Raw genomic sequence first — 18,200 nt, 5'->3', positions numbered from 1 at the left:
TGTAAGTGTCCCGGGTCCCACCAAGCTGCCCTATAACTAAGCCCATATCAGCATGTGGCTGAAACCCTCTCACAGGACCTTAGCGCACATGGCCCACCCCGGAGAAGTTCTACAGTAATAATTTACCCAAGTCATCCTGCCAGCAACTGAGAGCGCCAGGATTCACTCAGATCCGTGTCTTTCTGATTTCAGAACCAACACATTTATCATAGCACAACATTTAACCTGCACAATCAGAGGTGAAATGATGGAAAGAATAATTCAGATTTCTGCGTTGATTATTTCACAATTTTGTTGTGTAATTTTAGGCAAACTAAAGATAGTTGCTCATCTTTCGTGAAAAGTACAAATAGCTCCCTTCACTTTATATGTTCTATGAAGGGATGGGATAGAAAATGTAAAAAAAACATAAAAGACATAGGCAATAGAATATTGAGGACAATGATAATCACCAATAGATGAGCATGATTAGTTTTACAAATTATATTTCATAGACTGCCTCGGTTGGCAGATATGAAAATACATGTGATCTTTGACATGTCTTTGAGGTAGCATCTCAACCTGATGCCTTTGTGTACCAAAGCCGTAAACATGTCAATTTCTTTTATGTTTCCTCCTTATAAAAAATATAAAGTCCCACTTCAGCTATTAAACTAACCAGGGTTAAGGTATTTCATTTTAAAAATCTGTTATTTATAGTGGAATACCTAACGTTCTTTGAAGATTATTTATCCTTATATATTTTAAGTACGAAAGGAGAATATAAATTTGCTTTTTAGTCTTTTTTTGTAACAGTAGTCCGTTATTTTTAATTGTATAAAAATGATCCAAAAACGTTATGATTTTTATGGTTTTAAGACCTATAACTACTTTTCAAGAGCTTTATTCTTCAATGTCAAGATGATTGTTTCCTATAATATTAATAGTGTGAATGGGAAAAGTAGCATTTACATAGTCTTTGCTTTAAAATAGACTCTTTTCCCAAAATGTAACACATTTCAAGGTATATTGCCACACAATAACCTGAAGAACAACTACCTATCAAGATAGAATTGCCTATAGGGCAAAAGGCTGTTCCAGATTTTGTTAAGGACTTGGCGTAGAAAATATTCGTTAAAGGTATATAGTTAAGAAAAATGTTCCTCAGAATCTGGTTAGCTGATTATCTGAATTTAAGTCTCCTGGTGAGCACAAAGCAAATTCCTTTTCTCCACCTTAGCTGGCAAACCAAGTGCTTCTTGTATGTCCAAAAATAGGTGATTTCAAGACCTTAGAAGGACTAAACTGTGCTTTTAAGGTGGAGTGATGTTCATATATTATAAGGTGTTATTTTCCCATTTGCTTAAAATGCTGCCTTAAAATATATTCAGGATGTTTCTGAAAACTAGAGTGGCACCTGCTTGCTCAAAATTTTCTCTGATTATTCTCTAGTTATTAATGCTCTGATTAATGCTCTAATTATTCTCTGATAATTAAGGCATAGGAATTTAAAATGAAATTACCTGGGCCCAGGATAGAATTGAGAATTTAGACGCATCAGAGAATTTCTCTTAAGATTGTCTATAATATGCACACATTCTGGGGAAAATATGCTTCACAATGCACACTTCCTTCCAAGTTTCCACCGTTCATTGTTATTTAGTGATAGGTCAGAAGAAAACAAGCCTTTGACTGCTCCTAATTTTATAAATCTCTGACTAGAAATGCCCTCTACTCCCCACTCCTGCATCAAAGCCTATTGAAGGTACAGATAGAAACGCAGGGAGCGCTGGTTGGCAGGTCTGCGCGGTTCTGTCAGGCTCAAAGACCAATTCCCAGACTGACAACAGAGCACATATTTGGTTCGTAGTCTCTCAATTTTTGTTGAGTTCAATTAAGTTGATATTTAAAGTCTCTAGCAGCCCTTTTCTCTGACCTTAGAATGCTAATATCCATTGTTCTTTTTCTGCTTATATTTTAGTCAATTTTATACATTTGTCTAAAAGATCTGGATTTTAAACTTTCTGGGTCAGAGATCATAATTAACTTCTTGCCATGGTACCTAGAAGAGTGTTTCCACAGAATAGATTCTCAATAAATATTCATTTAATTCAAATACATTGAGATTATTTTATTTTTAATATACTTTATTTGAATTTACATATGACTTGATTTTTATTCTCTAAAACATCATAAGTACCATTAATTTTTTTACACTGAAAGATCTTTAGCAATGTCAAAATAATGTTCAATCCAGAGCTAAAAATAAAAATAAAATGTGCATCTTAAAAATAGACATAACTCCAGTAAGAAAAATTTATGACAATTGATTTTTAAAATTTTATACAGCTGGATGTATTGGAGTCAGGTTATAGAATTACTGAGTGATTTTCTTACTCTAATTATACCTTTCTAAAGGAGGACATTGTATCAAGCAACTGTGTATAGGGACAATTAATACAATTAATTCTATAGGATTTTTTGTGTATGTCAATGGAATGAGTTAAAAACAAACAAATCACATATCTTATTTTTTCCTTCCTTGCTTATCATAATACTTAAACGATGGTGCAACCAAGGATTTCAAATCTTTCAGGGAGACCAGATTCAATAGCAGTTTTTGTAAACTATAAATATATATCTTTTTCTTGGGCATTTTTTGTGTTATCTTATTAATTTTAACCATGCCTCAGTCATCTTACTGTGTTGTTGGGGTGGTAGTTGAGATGTAAGCCACTGTCACACAGAGGAGAGGAGGTGCCGCTGCTCTGGTCGCTCGGAGCACCTGCGGGAGACAAAGTCACAAGACTCCACTGCTTAGACGCCACACGAGTACATCTACAGAATGTATTCTGTACTTCAGTATACTCAATGATATCACGTCAGTTAGGTAGGAAAATGAATTTTTATTTCACTTATATCAAAGCCAGAGTTTTACAGTAAGCTAAATGATTTAAGTGGGGCCCTAAAAGAGACCCACAAATATTTATCTTTGATTTCATAAATATTAAGGCTTTGTTAAGGAAAAAATGCAACCTTATAAAAAACATTGTTTCATTTCATTATACTAAGTGTCCTACACTTATGAATAATATTTATAATAGTGCAGGATTTTGCTTGTCTACAAAGTTCTATTTAATGTCACATTACAACCTACTGGCAAATCTTATCTTTAGATATTATAATTTTCCATGATGCAAAATAAGTTTGCAAGTGCTCTGTCTTTATAAGTGCTCTTGGTATATACTATAATTGGAAGTACCCTCATTGACATCTAATTTTGTGAATCTGCAACTAAAAACCTTCATATTAGATCCTCATGAGAAACCTAATGACATCTATTTTTTAAAGATGACTAATGTGTCTTAAAGATTTGTGATTTTCTAAAATTTCACAGTTTAGTAATGTTTACAGTCAGGATTAGAATACATATTTTTGATTTCTGATCCATTGCTTTTTCTGAAAACATTGCATGTTTTTGGAGTTGCTAAGTTGACATTTATGAGCTATTAACGTAACTGAGTCCCAATTTTTATTTGAACTATTATACTTACATTCAAACATTAGAGGTCATAGGTAATACTCCTAAAATATTAACCCATGTGCTCAAAAAATAAATGATTTTGCTCTCCTCATTTATTACTCTAAAGTTCCATAATTTTCCTGATACTAAGAAGGGGATCATAGGCTGTTTTGCTACACTAGCCTGGATGTAGTTTTTCCATTCTTTAATTTTTAAAGATTGTATACTTTGTTTTAGCTACTTTTTCTTTTGATGTTTATCTCCATTTCTCTCTTATGACACAATATTTTTATTTATTTATTTATCTATTTATTTATTTTTGTGAGGAAGATCAGCCCTGAGCTAACATCCATGCTAATCTTCTTTTTGCTGAGGAAGACCGGCTCTGAGCTAACATCTATTGCCAATCCTCCTCTTTTTTTTCCCCAAAGCCCCAGTAGATATTTGCATGTCATGGTTGCACATCCTTCTAGTTGCTGTATGTGGGATGCAGCCTCAGCATGGTCGGAGAAGCAGTGCATTGGTGCGCGCCCGGGATCCTAACCTGGGCTGCCAGTAGCGGGGTGCATGCACTTAACCGCTAAGCCATGGGGCTGGCCCTACACAATATTTTTAATTCTTACACATATTACTTTAAAACTTATATTCATTTTGAAATAAATAAAATAAAAACATAACATGTCAAATTCTGTGACAGCATCCAAATCATTCCTTTGAATGAAGTTTAGAGATTTAAATATACGCACAAAAAAGAAAGTAGGTATAAGCTCAATAATCCATGCTTTCATCTTGAGAAGTTAGAAATGAATGAACAAATTAAACCAAAGTAAATAAAGACAGAAAATAATAAAAATAAAAGTAGAAAGCAATGAGATTGAAAACAAAATAATAGACAAAATTAATGAAGACAAAAATGAGTTATTTGGAAAGACTAATAAAACTCACAGCAAAAATGATCTATAAGAGTGAGAAAATACAAGTTACTAACATCAGGAATGAAGGAGGTGACAGCACTGCAAACCAACAGATGTTAAAAGGAATAAGAAAAGGATATGATGGGTAACTTCATGAAAGTAAATTGACCACTTAGTTGAAACGGAAAAAAAAAACCTTGAAAAAATTTTACCAAAACTTACAAAAGAAGAAAAGAGAAGAGAATATAAAAAAATTTCTAGATCCATTCAAGAGATTAATTCATACAAAATAAAAATTATATTCCTATGCTCAGATTGCTTCTCTGGTGAATTTATTCAATCACTTAAGCAAAAGATGCCATCACTGTTAAACAAATTCTTTCTGGAAATAGAGGAGGAGTTACCACTTCACAACTTATATGAAGACGTAAAAACTCTGATACCAAAACCCCACTGAAACATTGCAAGAAAAGAAAAGTACATATGGGTATCCCTCATGAACATACATTTTCAAAAAGCCTTAACACTACATTAGCAAACTGGAACCAGTAATATAGAAAAAAACCTAATACTTCATGTCCATGTGGTTTTATCATAGGAATGCAACCTTGATTTGGCATTGAAAATCAATTTTTAAACGTTCACCATAGCAACAGAGTAAAAAAAAGAAAAAAATATATAATACCTCAATGGATGTAGGAAAAAATATTTGAGATAATTCAACATCAACTTATGTTAAAAGAAAAGGAAAAGAAAAACCGTCAGCAACCTAGGAATAGCAGGGCACGTCCTCAATCTAATAAAGGGCATCTGTTAACACTTATAGCTGATATCATACTTAACGGTAAAAGACTGTCCCCTAATATCTTGAGCAAGAGAAGAATGTCTGCTCTCAATACTTCATTCAGGATCGGCCCTGTGGCTTAGCAGTTAAGTGTGCACGCTCTGCTACTGGCGGCCCGGGTTGGGATCCCGGGCGCGCACCGACGCACCACTTCTCTGGCCATGCTGAGGCCGCTTCCCACATACAGCAACTAGAAGGATGTGCAACTACGATGTACAACTATCTATGGGGCTTTGGGGGAAAAAAAGAGGAGGATTGGAAATAGATGTTAGCTCAGAGCCGGTCTTCCTCAGCAAAAAGAGAAGGATTAGCACGGATGTTAGCTCAGGGCTGATCTTCCTCATGAAAAAAAATAATAATAAAAAATACTTCATTCAACATTATACTAGAGGTCCTAGCCATTATGATAGGCAAGAAAAAGGAAATGAAGAAGAAATATAGATTGGAAAGGAAGAAGCAAAACTCATTATTTGCAAATGACATAATTGTACATGTAGAAAAACGTAAAGAATGTACTTAAAATTCTACTAGAATAAATAGAAAATTAAGCTATATTGCAGAATATGTCAATATATAAAAATTAATTGTATTTCTATGTGTTAGTAACAGATAGACAATGAAATTTTTTAAATGCCATTTACACTAGAGTAGAAAAAACATAAAATGCTTGAAATAAAATTAATGAAAGATATGCAAGACTTTCCCACTGAAAACACTAAACTGTTACTGAGAAAAATTAAAACATATATGGAAAGTTATATAATGTTCATGGAATGAAAGACTTAAAGTCATTAAGATGTTAATTCTTCAAATTGCCTATAAATTCAATTTAATTACATTAAAAATCACAATAGGTTTTTTATAGAAATTGACATGCTATTTCTAAAATGTATGCAGTAATGCAAAGAATCTAGAATAAACAAACAATCTTGAAAAATTGCAAAGTTGGAGAATCTATCCTAGGTGACTTTTTTAACACATCATAATTCTACAATAATCAACACTATGGTTTTGGTGAAAGAATAGACACGTAAATTAATGGAAATAAAGTAATTCCTCGATTCTTGATTCCTACCTCAGACACAAAAAAGTAATTAATATAAGATGGATTGTAAATTTAAACATAAAGCCAATGCCATAAAGCCTCTAGAAAAAATATAAGGGAATCTCTGTGCGACCTTGGGGTAGGCAAATATTTCTTAAAGAAGATACAAAAAGCAATTACCGTATACAACTAGAACAACAACAAAATTGTAAATTAGACTTTATCAAAATTAAAAAGTTTTGCAAATCTAAGACATCTTTAGTAAAAAATATACTTATCCATAAACTGAGAGAAAATGTTTGTAACACATATAACTGACAAAAGGCTTATACATAGAATATTTTTTTAACTTCTGTGGTGTGATAATATAAAGACATACCAATAGAAAAATGGGCAAAAGTTGAGCACACACATTACCAAATAAGATATGCAAATATGCAAATTGCCAATAAGTAATATTTGCCAATATGCAAATGGCACATAATAAGGAGCCAATCATCATTAGTCTTGAGAGAAATGCAAATTAAACCTACAATAAGATACCACTATACACTCAATAGAATGGATGAAAAAACATCTTTGACCATCAAATATTGAAATAAATGTAGAGCAATCAGAACTCTCACACATTGCTGGAGTGGATAGTGAGACGTCTTTAAACATATGTCCACTTTAGAAATACCTTTGGCAATTTGTTAATTATACATCTATCATCAGCAGTTCCACTCCTAAGTACTTGTAGTAGTGACATAAAATTGTAAGACTTCCAAAAACCTTGCACAAGAATGTTCATAGCAGCTTTTTTTTTTTAAATAATAGCAAAATACTGCAAACAGATCCCTTGTCTATCAATAGGATAAGGCATTAACAAACTTTAGTATGTTCATATTATGGAATATTACACAGCAATATAAACGAACACCTACTGAAATATATAACATAAGTGATTGTTCATAATGAAATAAGCCAGCATCAGAGAATAAAAATGCTATGATTCTACTATAAAAAGTTCTAGAAGAAGCAAAAATAACATATAATGATAAGAAATTAAATCGATGGTTGTTTCTAGGGGTGCTATTTATCGGGAAGAGGCACAGAGAGACCACTCTGGTTTACAGGAGTGTGGATGAGGCAAATGTGTGCATCTGTCAGAAGCAATCCAACTGTGCATGTAGTTTGCATTGCATGCAAGCAATACTTGTTAAAAAACTATATTCTCCTTTGATTTTTTGGCAATTAGATAATATACATTTCATTTCATAATATACAAATGATTCAGAAATTTTTAAGTAGCTCTTAAGAAAATTATTACATTTCCACATAGACGGGTGCTTCCTTCAATCTCCCTATTCTTATTGGGACAACTTAAGTGTAAATGCTTGTTTAACAAGTTCAGTGGCCAAATAAAAGTATATAATTTTCCAGTTAGAGAAAATATGGTCATCAAATACTTTAAATGAAATTTAATGATGATACAAATTGTATATATTTGATATGATACTCATTTTTAAATAAATAATGCATCTCCAATTATGGGTTAGAAAATAACTGTAAATGTGGTGAATACATTCTGAAACAAAAATAACATCTGTTTCCTGTGCATAAGGGTTAATAGAATGTTTTGTTATATAAAAATGTTGGTATTCAGACAGAAACCCCAACTTTAAAAAGAGATTACCAGTTACTGTCGGGAAATAATGGTTTAGAAAGTAAATAGGACATGTGAGCATTTTACCTATTCTTCATAAATGCTTACATGCACAGTCTTCATTCAGCGGGAGTTTGAGGAAAGCAGGTGCTCTTTTTAAAAATGACACTGTTAGGGTCACTTCTTCTCCAGCATTACGAAGAACCTGAACCTAAAAGAAAACAGAATAAAAATAATGCCATTATCAGTATGTTCATACAATTTTCTATATGATTGTAAAACCTTGATATGATTGGGTGTCTTTTCCACTTCTCTTTTTTCCCTAGTGGTCAGAAACGTCTCATGAAAGACGGAGGGAATAAATTATGCAGCATGGCAGAAACACAGCCATCAACGTTCTTCTTCTGCCCACCATCCAGTGGCCCCCGTTCACGCACAATGTCGTCATCTTCCATTCACATTGATTGAGGTTCTCTTGAGTTTATGCTCTATGTCAGGCAATATGAGGGGTCATGAAGCCTACAGAAAGGTGTAGTGCTCAAGCCACTGTATTTATTAATTTAATAAATATTTATTGAGCATCTATTATGTACCACTGGGAGACGTAAGAATAAATGACCCTGCAGATGTTGACCAGAGAGCCGATTCAAGTTAAAGAAAATTGCCCCAATTCACTCAAATTCTTTTGCAAAAATTAAATAGATTTTATTTTCTCAGCATATCATTGCATATTTTCTTTTCCTTTCCCTGAAAACTTGGAATAGTGATGGCGACTGTTATTATCAATAACTCTCAACACTTTCCAATTCATAGAATTAATAGGTCTGGTGCTACCAGTTAAAATAATGTCAATTTCAACAAAAATTATATCAAAACAAATGTAAGAAATATTGAAAGAAGCACAAGAAGCTGAGGAGCTATTTGTAGCAAACATACCTGGAAAAGATATAAATATAGTTATACTTTTAAAATCTCACGTAAACTAAGAAGAGACTTAAGAATAGTGAAGAAGCAGTTCACAGACAAGGAAACATAATCTGTTATTAAGCATGTAGAAAACACGCTCAACCTCAAGTGATGGAAGAATTGGCTATCCAAACCATTTAGAATGACTTCTGGTCCCAACAAGATGGCATAGATTCATCTATCCCCGATTCTTCCAGTAGGTACAACTATAACACTGAAAATAATGCAAGAGACAACCAAAGTAGAACTCTGAAAGGTACAAAGGAAAAAGAAGAACTGATTAGGCACCCCAGGATTGGAGGAACAGCACAGAGGCAAGATGTCTTAAATGCTCCTACCCAAAGGAGGAATTACTGCCTGCTGCTGGATAAAGCATTCCTTTATCCACTTAGCGGCATCAGGGGCCACCCTGGGAAAGCTCCTTCTGCCTCCTCAAACAGCACTGGCAAGGAACAGTGGGAGCTCCAATGACGTAAGATAAATCAATCAGACCACAGAAGCACCAGACAGGCTTTAAAAATTATATTGTCAATGGAACCACAGCCCACCAAGTTAGGCTAGAACTTGTGTGCTAAACAGTGAATTCCTGCTAAAAAGAAAAAAAAATCTTAAATAAGAGCCAGATTCTCTTAGCATAATAAGCAAAATGCCCAGGATACAATAAAATAACTTGTCACCCTAAGAACCGGGAAAATCACAATTTGAATGAGAAAAGGTAATCAACTAATACTAACTAGATGAATTGTGCACTGGAATTGTCTGACAAGGATTTTAAAGCCACTCTAATAGAGCATTTCAACAAGAAATTACAAATTCTCTTGAACCAATAGAAAATTACAAAATCTCAGCAAAAGAAATACAAATTCTAAAAAAGAACCAAATGGGGCCGGCCCCGTGGATTAGTGGTTAAGTGTGCCCGCTCCACTACTGGTGGCCTGGGTTCGGATCCCAGGCACGCACTGACACACGCTTCTCCAGCCATGCTGAGGCCGTGTCCCACATACAGCAACTAGAAGGATGTGCAACTATGACATACAACTATCTACTGGGGCTTTGGGGGAAAAAAAAAAAAGGAGGAAGATTGGCAATAGATGTTAGCTCAGAGCAGGTCTTCCTCAGCAAAAAGAGGAGGATTAGCATGGATGTCAGCTCAGAGCCGATCTTCCTCACACACACAAAAAAAGAACCAAATGAAAATCATAGAACTGAAAAATACAATAACATAAATTAAAAAACTTACTGGACTGGCTCTAAAATAAAGATTATAGAAATAGAATCAGTAAACTTGAGGACAGAACAATAACATCAACAAACAAATCAATATATTTCATCACATTAAAAGTAGAAAAAAATTTTAAAATGAAGAAAATTATATAATAATTTCAATAGATGCAAAGAAGCATTTGATAAAATCCATTTGATAAAAACTCACAGAAAACTGAGTATACAAAGGAGTATTCTTCATATGATAAAAAGTATATACAGAAAAATTTTAAGAAACATCATAGTTAATGGTGAATTAAGATTCACTCTGAGATTAGAAATGAGGCAAAAACATCCACTATCTCCATTTTTCCTTAATCTTTCTTCAGGTCTTACTGCAATAAGTCAAGAAAAGAGCTAACAAAATGCATAGAATTGAAAGAAGAAATGAGGCTGTCACTATTGAGTTAACATGATTTTGAACATAGAAAATCCTTAAGAATCTATAGACATTTTACATGAGACCTTACCAGGTGAGTAATTAAGCAAGTTTAGTATGGAATAGCGTAGATGCAAAGTTAATATACAAAGGTCAATTGGTTTTGATTTAATATCAAAAAACAAACATTAATTTTTAAATAAATGGAAGGATATGCCATGTTATAGATTGCTAGACATAACACTGTGAGGATATCAATTCTCTCTTACTTTTCTATGGATACAAGACAATCTCTTTCAAAGTCCTGATTCATTTTTTCACTTAGTTTTGACTTAGCATGAACTTATGAACTTGGCTTATGTTTCACATTAGTATTTAATATTGATATACCCATTATTATATAACTATATGGGGAGTTTGTGAGTCAGTGAAATATATGGGGCAGTGGAATGCAATAGCTTAATACATTCTATAGTAACTGTACAATGGATAATATCTAGTGTTAAATAATAAATAAATAACAGTATGAACACCTTAAGTATAAATATCAGAATAAATTAGACATGTATAATTTAAATATGATTGCCTCCGGAATAGGCAATGGGCAATTGCTTTTCTTCTAAAGCTTTACATTTGTACTTCAATCCTGAAATTTTGTTCACATGTAACTCAGAGAAATAAAAACTTTTTAAATATTATAAAATCTCACACTAGAGAGATAATTTTGTTTCGTTTTGTTTTTAATAAAAGGTCAATTACGAGTGTCTTTCTGGGTAGCACAATTTCAAGTCCTTGACACATACACATTTCTTAATTAATGCAGGAATATTCATATTTTCAGTGAACAGGATTGAGATAACATGTTCTAAATTGTTTTCAGGTTTCCTACTATGCTTTAAAGGCATATTTCATCAGCCTGATACTGTCAGGTTTGAAAACGCAGGTCGTGCATCATGAATAATGATGAATGTCATCTTCCTGCAAAATCAGAAATCTGCACCAATAACTCCTGTTGTCTTATTCGTCTTCATTTTTTATGACGCAAATCGAATGTTGTGCATTTTCATCAGATAACGTATTATCACTGTTATTCTCTCATATTGCCTTGGGTGAGTACTTGAGCAAAGGGAGAGGTTGGAAAATGATGGCAATCAGTAAGAATGGAAAAGAGAAATGGAAATAACACAGATATTTTAGGTTTACTCTATTAAATCACGATAAACCTAGCAACTCAGTTCATGAACTGAGTGTTCTTCAGTTCCCTTTATCTGTTAAAGGGGAAACTTCATAAAATCATTTTGTGTTTTTTGCCCTTTCCTCTTTCCCCTTCAAGGCCATTCTATCTTACATGAGATTCTAAAGGGGAATTTAGCCATCTGTCACTGCTTTGGTATATGAAGTCAAGAATGCTTATAGCTGGGGATTGTTTTATATTTTTACTTTTAAAAGACGTTGTTTCTGTAGAGCAGTTTTAGGTTGACAGCAAAACTACAGGGAAAGTGCACAGATTTCCATTAGACTCCCTGACCCCACACGTTTAGCCTCCCCCATTATCAACATCCCCCACCAGAGTGGTACATTTTTTACAATTGATGACCCAACAACAATACATCTTTATTGCTCAGAGTCTATAGTTTACATTAGGGGTCACTCTTGGTGCGCTACATTCTACGGGCTTGGAAAAATGTATAATGACATGTATCCACCATTATAGTATCATACAGAGTATTTTTCTGCCCTATAAGTCCTCTGTGCTCTGCCTATTCATCCCTCTCCCACTCTCCAACCTTGGGGATTATTTTTAATTGATGAAAAGAGGGATTCTGCTTTGCCTGGACATACTTTAAGCACACATCAGGAAACACACACAAACGCACGCACTTGCATAGATACACACACAGATCTTCAGTGGCAACAAGAGTAATAAGACAACTTGTGAGGATGATAGGTACTAGCTTAGCATGATGTCACAACAACCAAATAAGATTTACATCTCAAGAGAGGAAGATAAGTAGTGCTGCTCCCTGATGACAATGATGGAAAACAGTCACCTAGAATTTCACATTAACATTGGACTCATCCCTCTTGACATATTGTTAAGTGCAGTAAATCATTTCCTTAAACTCCTGATTCCTGGCTGAAAAGGAAGTTAAACATGACTTTGAGGAATGATTTTAAACAAGTTGCTTTACAGACAAAACAACTAGGCTAACACTGCATACCATAACATGCTTTACTATTCATGTTAAGATAGTGATTACATGTGGATACTGAATAAACACATCATTTTTTATGCATTGGCTTATAAATTGTGGGAAAAAAAAACTTGACTTGTTACACGTATTATAAGGTAAGAGTTTGAGATGAAACCGTTTCCTAAATGGGATTAGAGAGACTTCTGGCCATTGTGTATCTACGTTCACATTCCAGTTTACAGAGGAATATGCAGAGTGGCGGCGTGAGGGAGCATTCCATCCTTTCTGTGGTTTGAGTATAGGCATGTACTGTGCACATCCACACCTGCAGAGTACATGTGGGTCGTAGAGCTGCCAGCGTTCAAGGCAGAAGATAGGGCTTTCTTAAGAGAGAAATGTTTGACCAAGGAAGGAGTCTATAATAGTCACCAGATCTGGTGCTGTTGGGTGGATAGTAAATCAATTGTAACAGCAGAAATCATCCAACTGAAAAATAGGGTATAGAACTGTATCCAGGAAAATCATCACATCATTGGAAGTAGTGGGTGAATCAACTGTGAGAAATCAAATATAATGCAGAATTTGGAGGAGGCAATGCAAAATAAAAAAGGAATTTGGGATGATTTAGAAATATCATCTCTCACCTTGCATTGCTACCATCAGGGGATACAGAACAGAGTTGGAAAAGCTATGAAGAGATGGAATAAGGCAGGGAGATTAGGATTATTGTGGACATAATGGCTCAAGAAAGGTAATGTGCTGTTCCTGAAGCATTCATTTATTTCATTGTCTTCCCTGCATTTTAATTCGTGAAAAACACTCCATAAATACAAAGAAGTGCAATAGAGCCTTCCTGTAGGCATTTCTAGTCTAAATTTTATGTTTTTTTAAAATGAAGCCACAATAAAAATTTTAATCTGGCTGTATGTTAAAACAAGAACTACTAAAATTTTAATATTTCTCAATTCCTAAAATTTCAGCCTAAAATAGTGTTCAAGTATGTAGTAATTTTTGGATTTTGGTAAATACTACAATTAAAAATGAAATTTGACTGAACAATAAATTCCAGCTCTAATAATCAGCATACAATAATAATAATAATAATGTATCAATGAATTTCAGTGTGGAAAAGAACTATTTACTTTAGTGAGGCAGGAATGTTGAAACACTTGATCAAATTTTACTGGAATATTTAAAGCTATGACTAATAATAATTCTGTCACTTTCAAAGACCCCATTAAAACAAGATTCCATGTAATAAAAGTGGGTGAAAAGTCACATCCTAGAGGAGTTGAACTTTAATTCAACAATAGAATACATTGTTAGCTAGTTCACATGGCTATAGAAATGCTATTTCAGCATTTGTTTAATTCCAAGATGATTTCCTCAATGAATCAAAGAATACTTTGTTTTTATATTGTTATGTAGCCAATTGACTAGTTTACATTCTCTTAAGCAGATTAAATTAAATTTTAAAATTGATAAAAGCTTTATTTTAAAAAAAGGCATCAGGAACAGATGGGTTCAAAACTAGCTTTTATCTAATTCTTAAAGAAGAAATTGTTCCAGCATAAAATTATTGAAATCTCTCCAATTCATGTTATTAAATCAAACTAAAATGAAAACTAATAAGAAAGGCCAACATAAATATTATGAAGAAAAAAACATGAAACCGTTATTAATATGAATATAGATGCAATAATTCTAAATACACTATTAGCATATAGAATACAACAAGTGACAAATGTAATTGTACTATGACCAAGTAGGCTTTATTTCAAAACAGCAAACCTGGATAAATAGAAAGAAATTATTACCAATGTAATTCATTTCATCAACAAGTTAAATATACATACATTATCTATCTATTGATATATAGATAGTAGATAGACACATAGATAGATAGATAGATAGATAGATAGATAGATAGATAGATAGATAGATAGACAGATTTTTTTTTCCTTCCATTAGAGATTCTGAAAGAACATTTGGTCAAATTAAGCTGCAATTCCTAATAAAATCTCTAAGAAAAATAGGAATAGAAGAAAACCTCATGACATTTCCCGAGAATGCCTGGCTGTTGCTTGAGCCTAGCATGGTCTTTCCCAAAATATTTGCACGGCTAACATCCTTACCTCCATCTCCTCTTTGTGCAAGTCGTCCCAGTGAGTCCTACCTTCAACAACCCATTTACAATTATACCTCTCCACGTACCTCCGTCCTTGTTTACCTGCTTTACCTGTCGCTTTCCATGCCTATTAGCACCTTCAAACCTACCCCAGACTGTGCTGACATATTATGTCTAATGTGCTATTATCTGTCTCTATCCCACAAAAATGTGTGCTACACAAGAGCAGCAAGCTATACCTTGTTCACAGATGTATTCAAGGAGCCTCGCATGGCACCTGGCCCGTAAAAAGTCTTCATTAAATCGTTTTGGGTGAATGAACTTAATAAAGTCAATTTTAAAAAGCAATAAAAATTATCCTAAATGTTAAAACAGTGAAACCATGTCAATTAAAAACAGGTACTGGATAAAGATGCCCACTGTCTCCATTATTTTTCGAAAATATCTTATGAGTTCTAGCAAATACAGTAAAATAAAAAATGAAATTACTTTTATAAATATTAAGAAAATAAAATTACCTCTTTATTAAAATATAATTGTGTACTTAAAAATACTCCACTAAAATGTTAATTGCAATTTAAAAGATAATGTGTTAAAGTAAATTCATATAAGATTACTATAATGTAAAATACTCTTTTCCTCTGCTAGCAATAAACACCAGAAAAAATATTAAAACTCTGGGGGGAAAAAAAAATCTACAAAATTCTCAGGGATTTAGCAAGCAGACATAGATTGCTTTGAAGTAAACTATAAACTCTTATTGAAGGACAGAAAACAAAATCTAAACCTTGCAAAGATATGCCATATACTTGGTGAAATTTTCTATAAGAATAAATTGTCAACAGAAAATTTTAAAACATCCTGCAAATATCCAAGAAATACTTATAAAAAACAGTAGTAAGGGTTGGGAGGAGTTAAGTTATCAATATCCGAATATGCTATTAAGTCATATAATCAAATCAATGTTACTAATACACAAATAGACAAATTAATCAGTGGAAATGGATAGAAACACCAAAATAGATCCTAATGTACTTGAAATTTAATACATGATAGAGGTATTTTTTAAATCTAGTGTTTAAAGGACTGGTTAGCATAAATGGTACAAGCACCTCTGGCTATCCTTTTAGAAGAAAATACAATTGAACACTATTTTAGACAATATACTAGCAATAAATCCTAATGGCTTAAAGAGTTAAATGTAAATAATACTACCAAAATAATGTTGTAGAAACTATATAAAGGATTCCATGTAAAATCCAGGGATGAGAAGAACATATTAAACTGAACTACAAATCCAGAACTTGGAAGAGATAGCTATATCTGTAAAGCTATAAATATAGATCGCAATATATATAAATGTAAATTTTGCAACAGTCTTGCCTGTTCTGTAGGTTTAGATGAATTTGACTTCTTTCAAAGAGCTATGAAGACAACTGTTTTTTATTTTGTTTTTGTTTGTTTTGTTAGCAATTTCTATAAGCAACTCCTACACGGGGCCACTGTTAATCTAATCCTTGACATTATGCCTTTGGAGAATTCCAAAAGAAAAGTTCCATGGTCCCTAGATCTGCTAAGCCCATCAAATAGGGAAGAGCAGTTGTTAGTTTCATCATTTCACTCTTGTACTGGACAAAAGCAAGAAGAAAAATAAGCTTGAATCTTGCATCTCATTAGATGGGATCATATTTTAAACCATAGAAACAAAACTAGACCAACATGCCAGAAGCTGGCTACATGACAGCAGAGCCTCCGCACATCCTGTCTCGGCATCACTATCATTCTTAATTAACTGACACACATCAATGGTTTTGCAAATACATACTATCAAAGATGACAATGACACATCATGCAACACACTGTTAAAATATTCTGACAATAATTCAATATGATAATATTTTCTCTACTGAAAATTGGACTACATTATCTAACAAATTATTTTGATTTGTTAATTTGTTAGTACTAAAATTCTTACATTCAGTTGTATGTTTAATGATTCACACTTATATAAATGAATAATGTGTCACCAGTGTGCAAGTTACAATGCAGCCTTAGGTTTATAAAATAAAGCCCGTGAAGTAAACAAGGCAGAGGTTATTGCCTTTTATTTTACAAATGAAAATTTGAAAACATTCAAAAGTGGCTTGTTCAAATATATATGACAGACTGACAAGTAAAACTACATGTATAAATGAGTTCTTCATTATTTCCATGGGCCATTTTCCAAAAAGGTTGATGGAAAATCTTAAATAATTATTTAAAAAAACATATTTGACTCTCGTAATGATCTTGAGATGATAATCACCACCTCTCAGCTTCCACATGTCCCTTTATCTGAGGACTCGGCTACACAGCAGCACCTCACTGCTCTAGTTCTGAGAAGGAGAGAGAAGACAGAGTCCACTCAGGGACCAGAAAACAAGAGCAAAGGAGTACATAGCTTCCCTCTCAATTGGTAAGACTGCGTTTGTATACATTACTTACTTGTGTATATTTTCTTTTTGGAATCAATAAGTAAAGAGTTTAAATCAATGCAACAAACATGCACCAAATGTCTACCATATTCAAAGCACCGGATTATGTCATATTAGAATGTGCGGTGTTGAAATGAGGATGACGAAGCCTTTTAGTTCTAGAGACTTCCAAACTAGTGAGAAGACAAATGCTAGCAATAAATTAAAAGGGAGAAAAAAGGATATAAGGAAGGTTTTAAAAAGTAATTAGAATATGTAAATTACTCAGACCCAAATCTAGTCAGCGTAATAGGCCTCACGGTATTTTTTCTGGTCACTCCGCTGATAATGCCGGTATCATTGAAGTTTTGCACACTCTTTCCATTGCTTAGCACGACAAGAATAAACAAACAAAAACCCGTGCAATGCCTGCCCTCACAGCGTGAAGTGCTCGGCGGTTTTGCCGCCAGTTTTCACAGTTCTCTCCTTGGTCACACTTCGGAGACAATCAGTGACTTGTCAAATATAATCAAATGTTTACTGAGGTCCTAAAATATTTAAATCAGGCCTTTGTGTTTGAACGGCCCCCATCCTCCTTCAATGATAGAAAGTATGTTTATAAAAGGCAGTCATTGCACATTAATAAAGGATATTCAGTTCAAAAACTTTGGGGAAAGGAGGAGAAAAGACGTCTTTTATAGGCTGAAAATATTGTAGCATACTTCTTATACATGGTTATGACATATTTGAAGCAGAATGACGAGGTACAGAACATCTCCTCATTTATCTAAGAAAATCCAGTGTTTAAAACAAAGTCCCACACAGATAATAATATTTTGTATAATCACATTAAACTGAAATAA

The 18,200-nt window shown here is 33.5% G+C and overlaps 1 protein-coding gene across 1 annotated transcript in view; it reads right to left on the bottom strand.

Moving 5' to 3' along the window:
• Positions 1-18,200, bottom strand: part of SNTG1 (syntrophin gamma 1) — a 388,392-nt gene that overhangs the window by 214,727 nt on the left and 155,465 nt on the right. The window contains exons 8-9 of the mRNA XM_058528686.1: positions 8,062-8,164; positions 2,682-2,764 (exon numbers count right to left, since the gene is read on the bottom strand). Coding sequence (XP_058384669.1) covers positions 2,682-2,764; positions 8,062-8,164 — 186 coding nt within the window. The remainder of the gene's footprint in view (positions 1-2,681; positions 2,765-8,061; positions 8,165-18,200) is intronic.

The sequence above is a fragment of the Diceros bicornis genome, chromosome 33 (assembly GCF_020826845.1).
Source record: "Diceros bicornis minor isolate mBicDic1 chromosome 33, mDicBic1.mat.cur, whole genome shotgun sequence".
In the NCBI taxonomy this organism is placed as follows: domain Eukaryota; kingdom Metazoa; phylum Chordata; class Mammalia; order Perissodactyla; family Rhinocerotidae; genus Diceros; species Diceros bicornis.
Note: the sequence above shows the minus strand (reverse complement) of the source record. Positions and strands in the feature narration are given on the sequence as shown.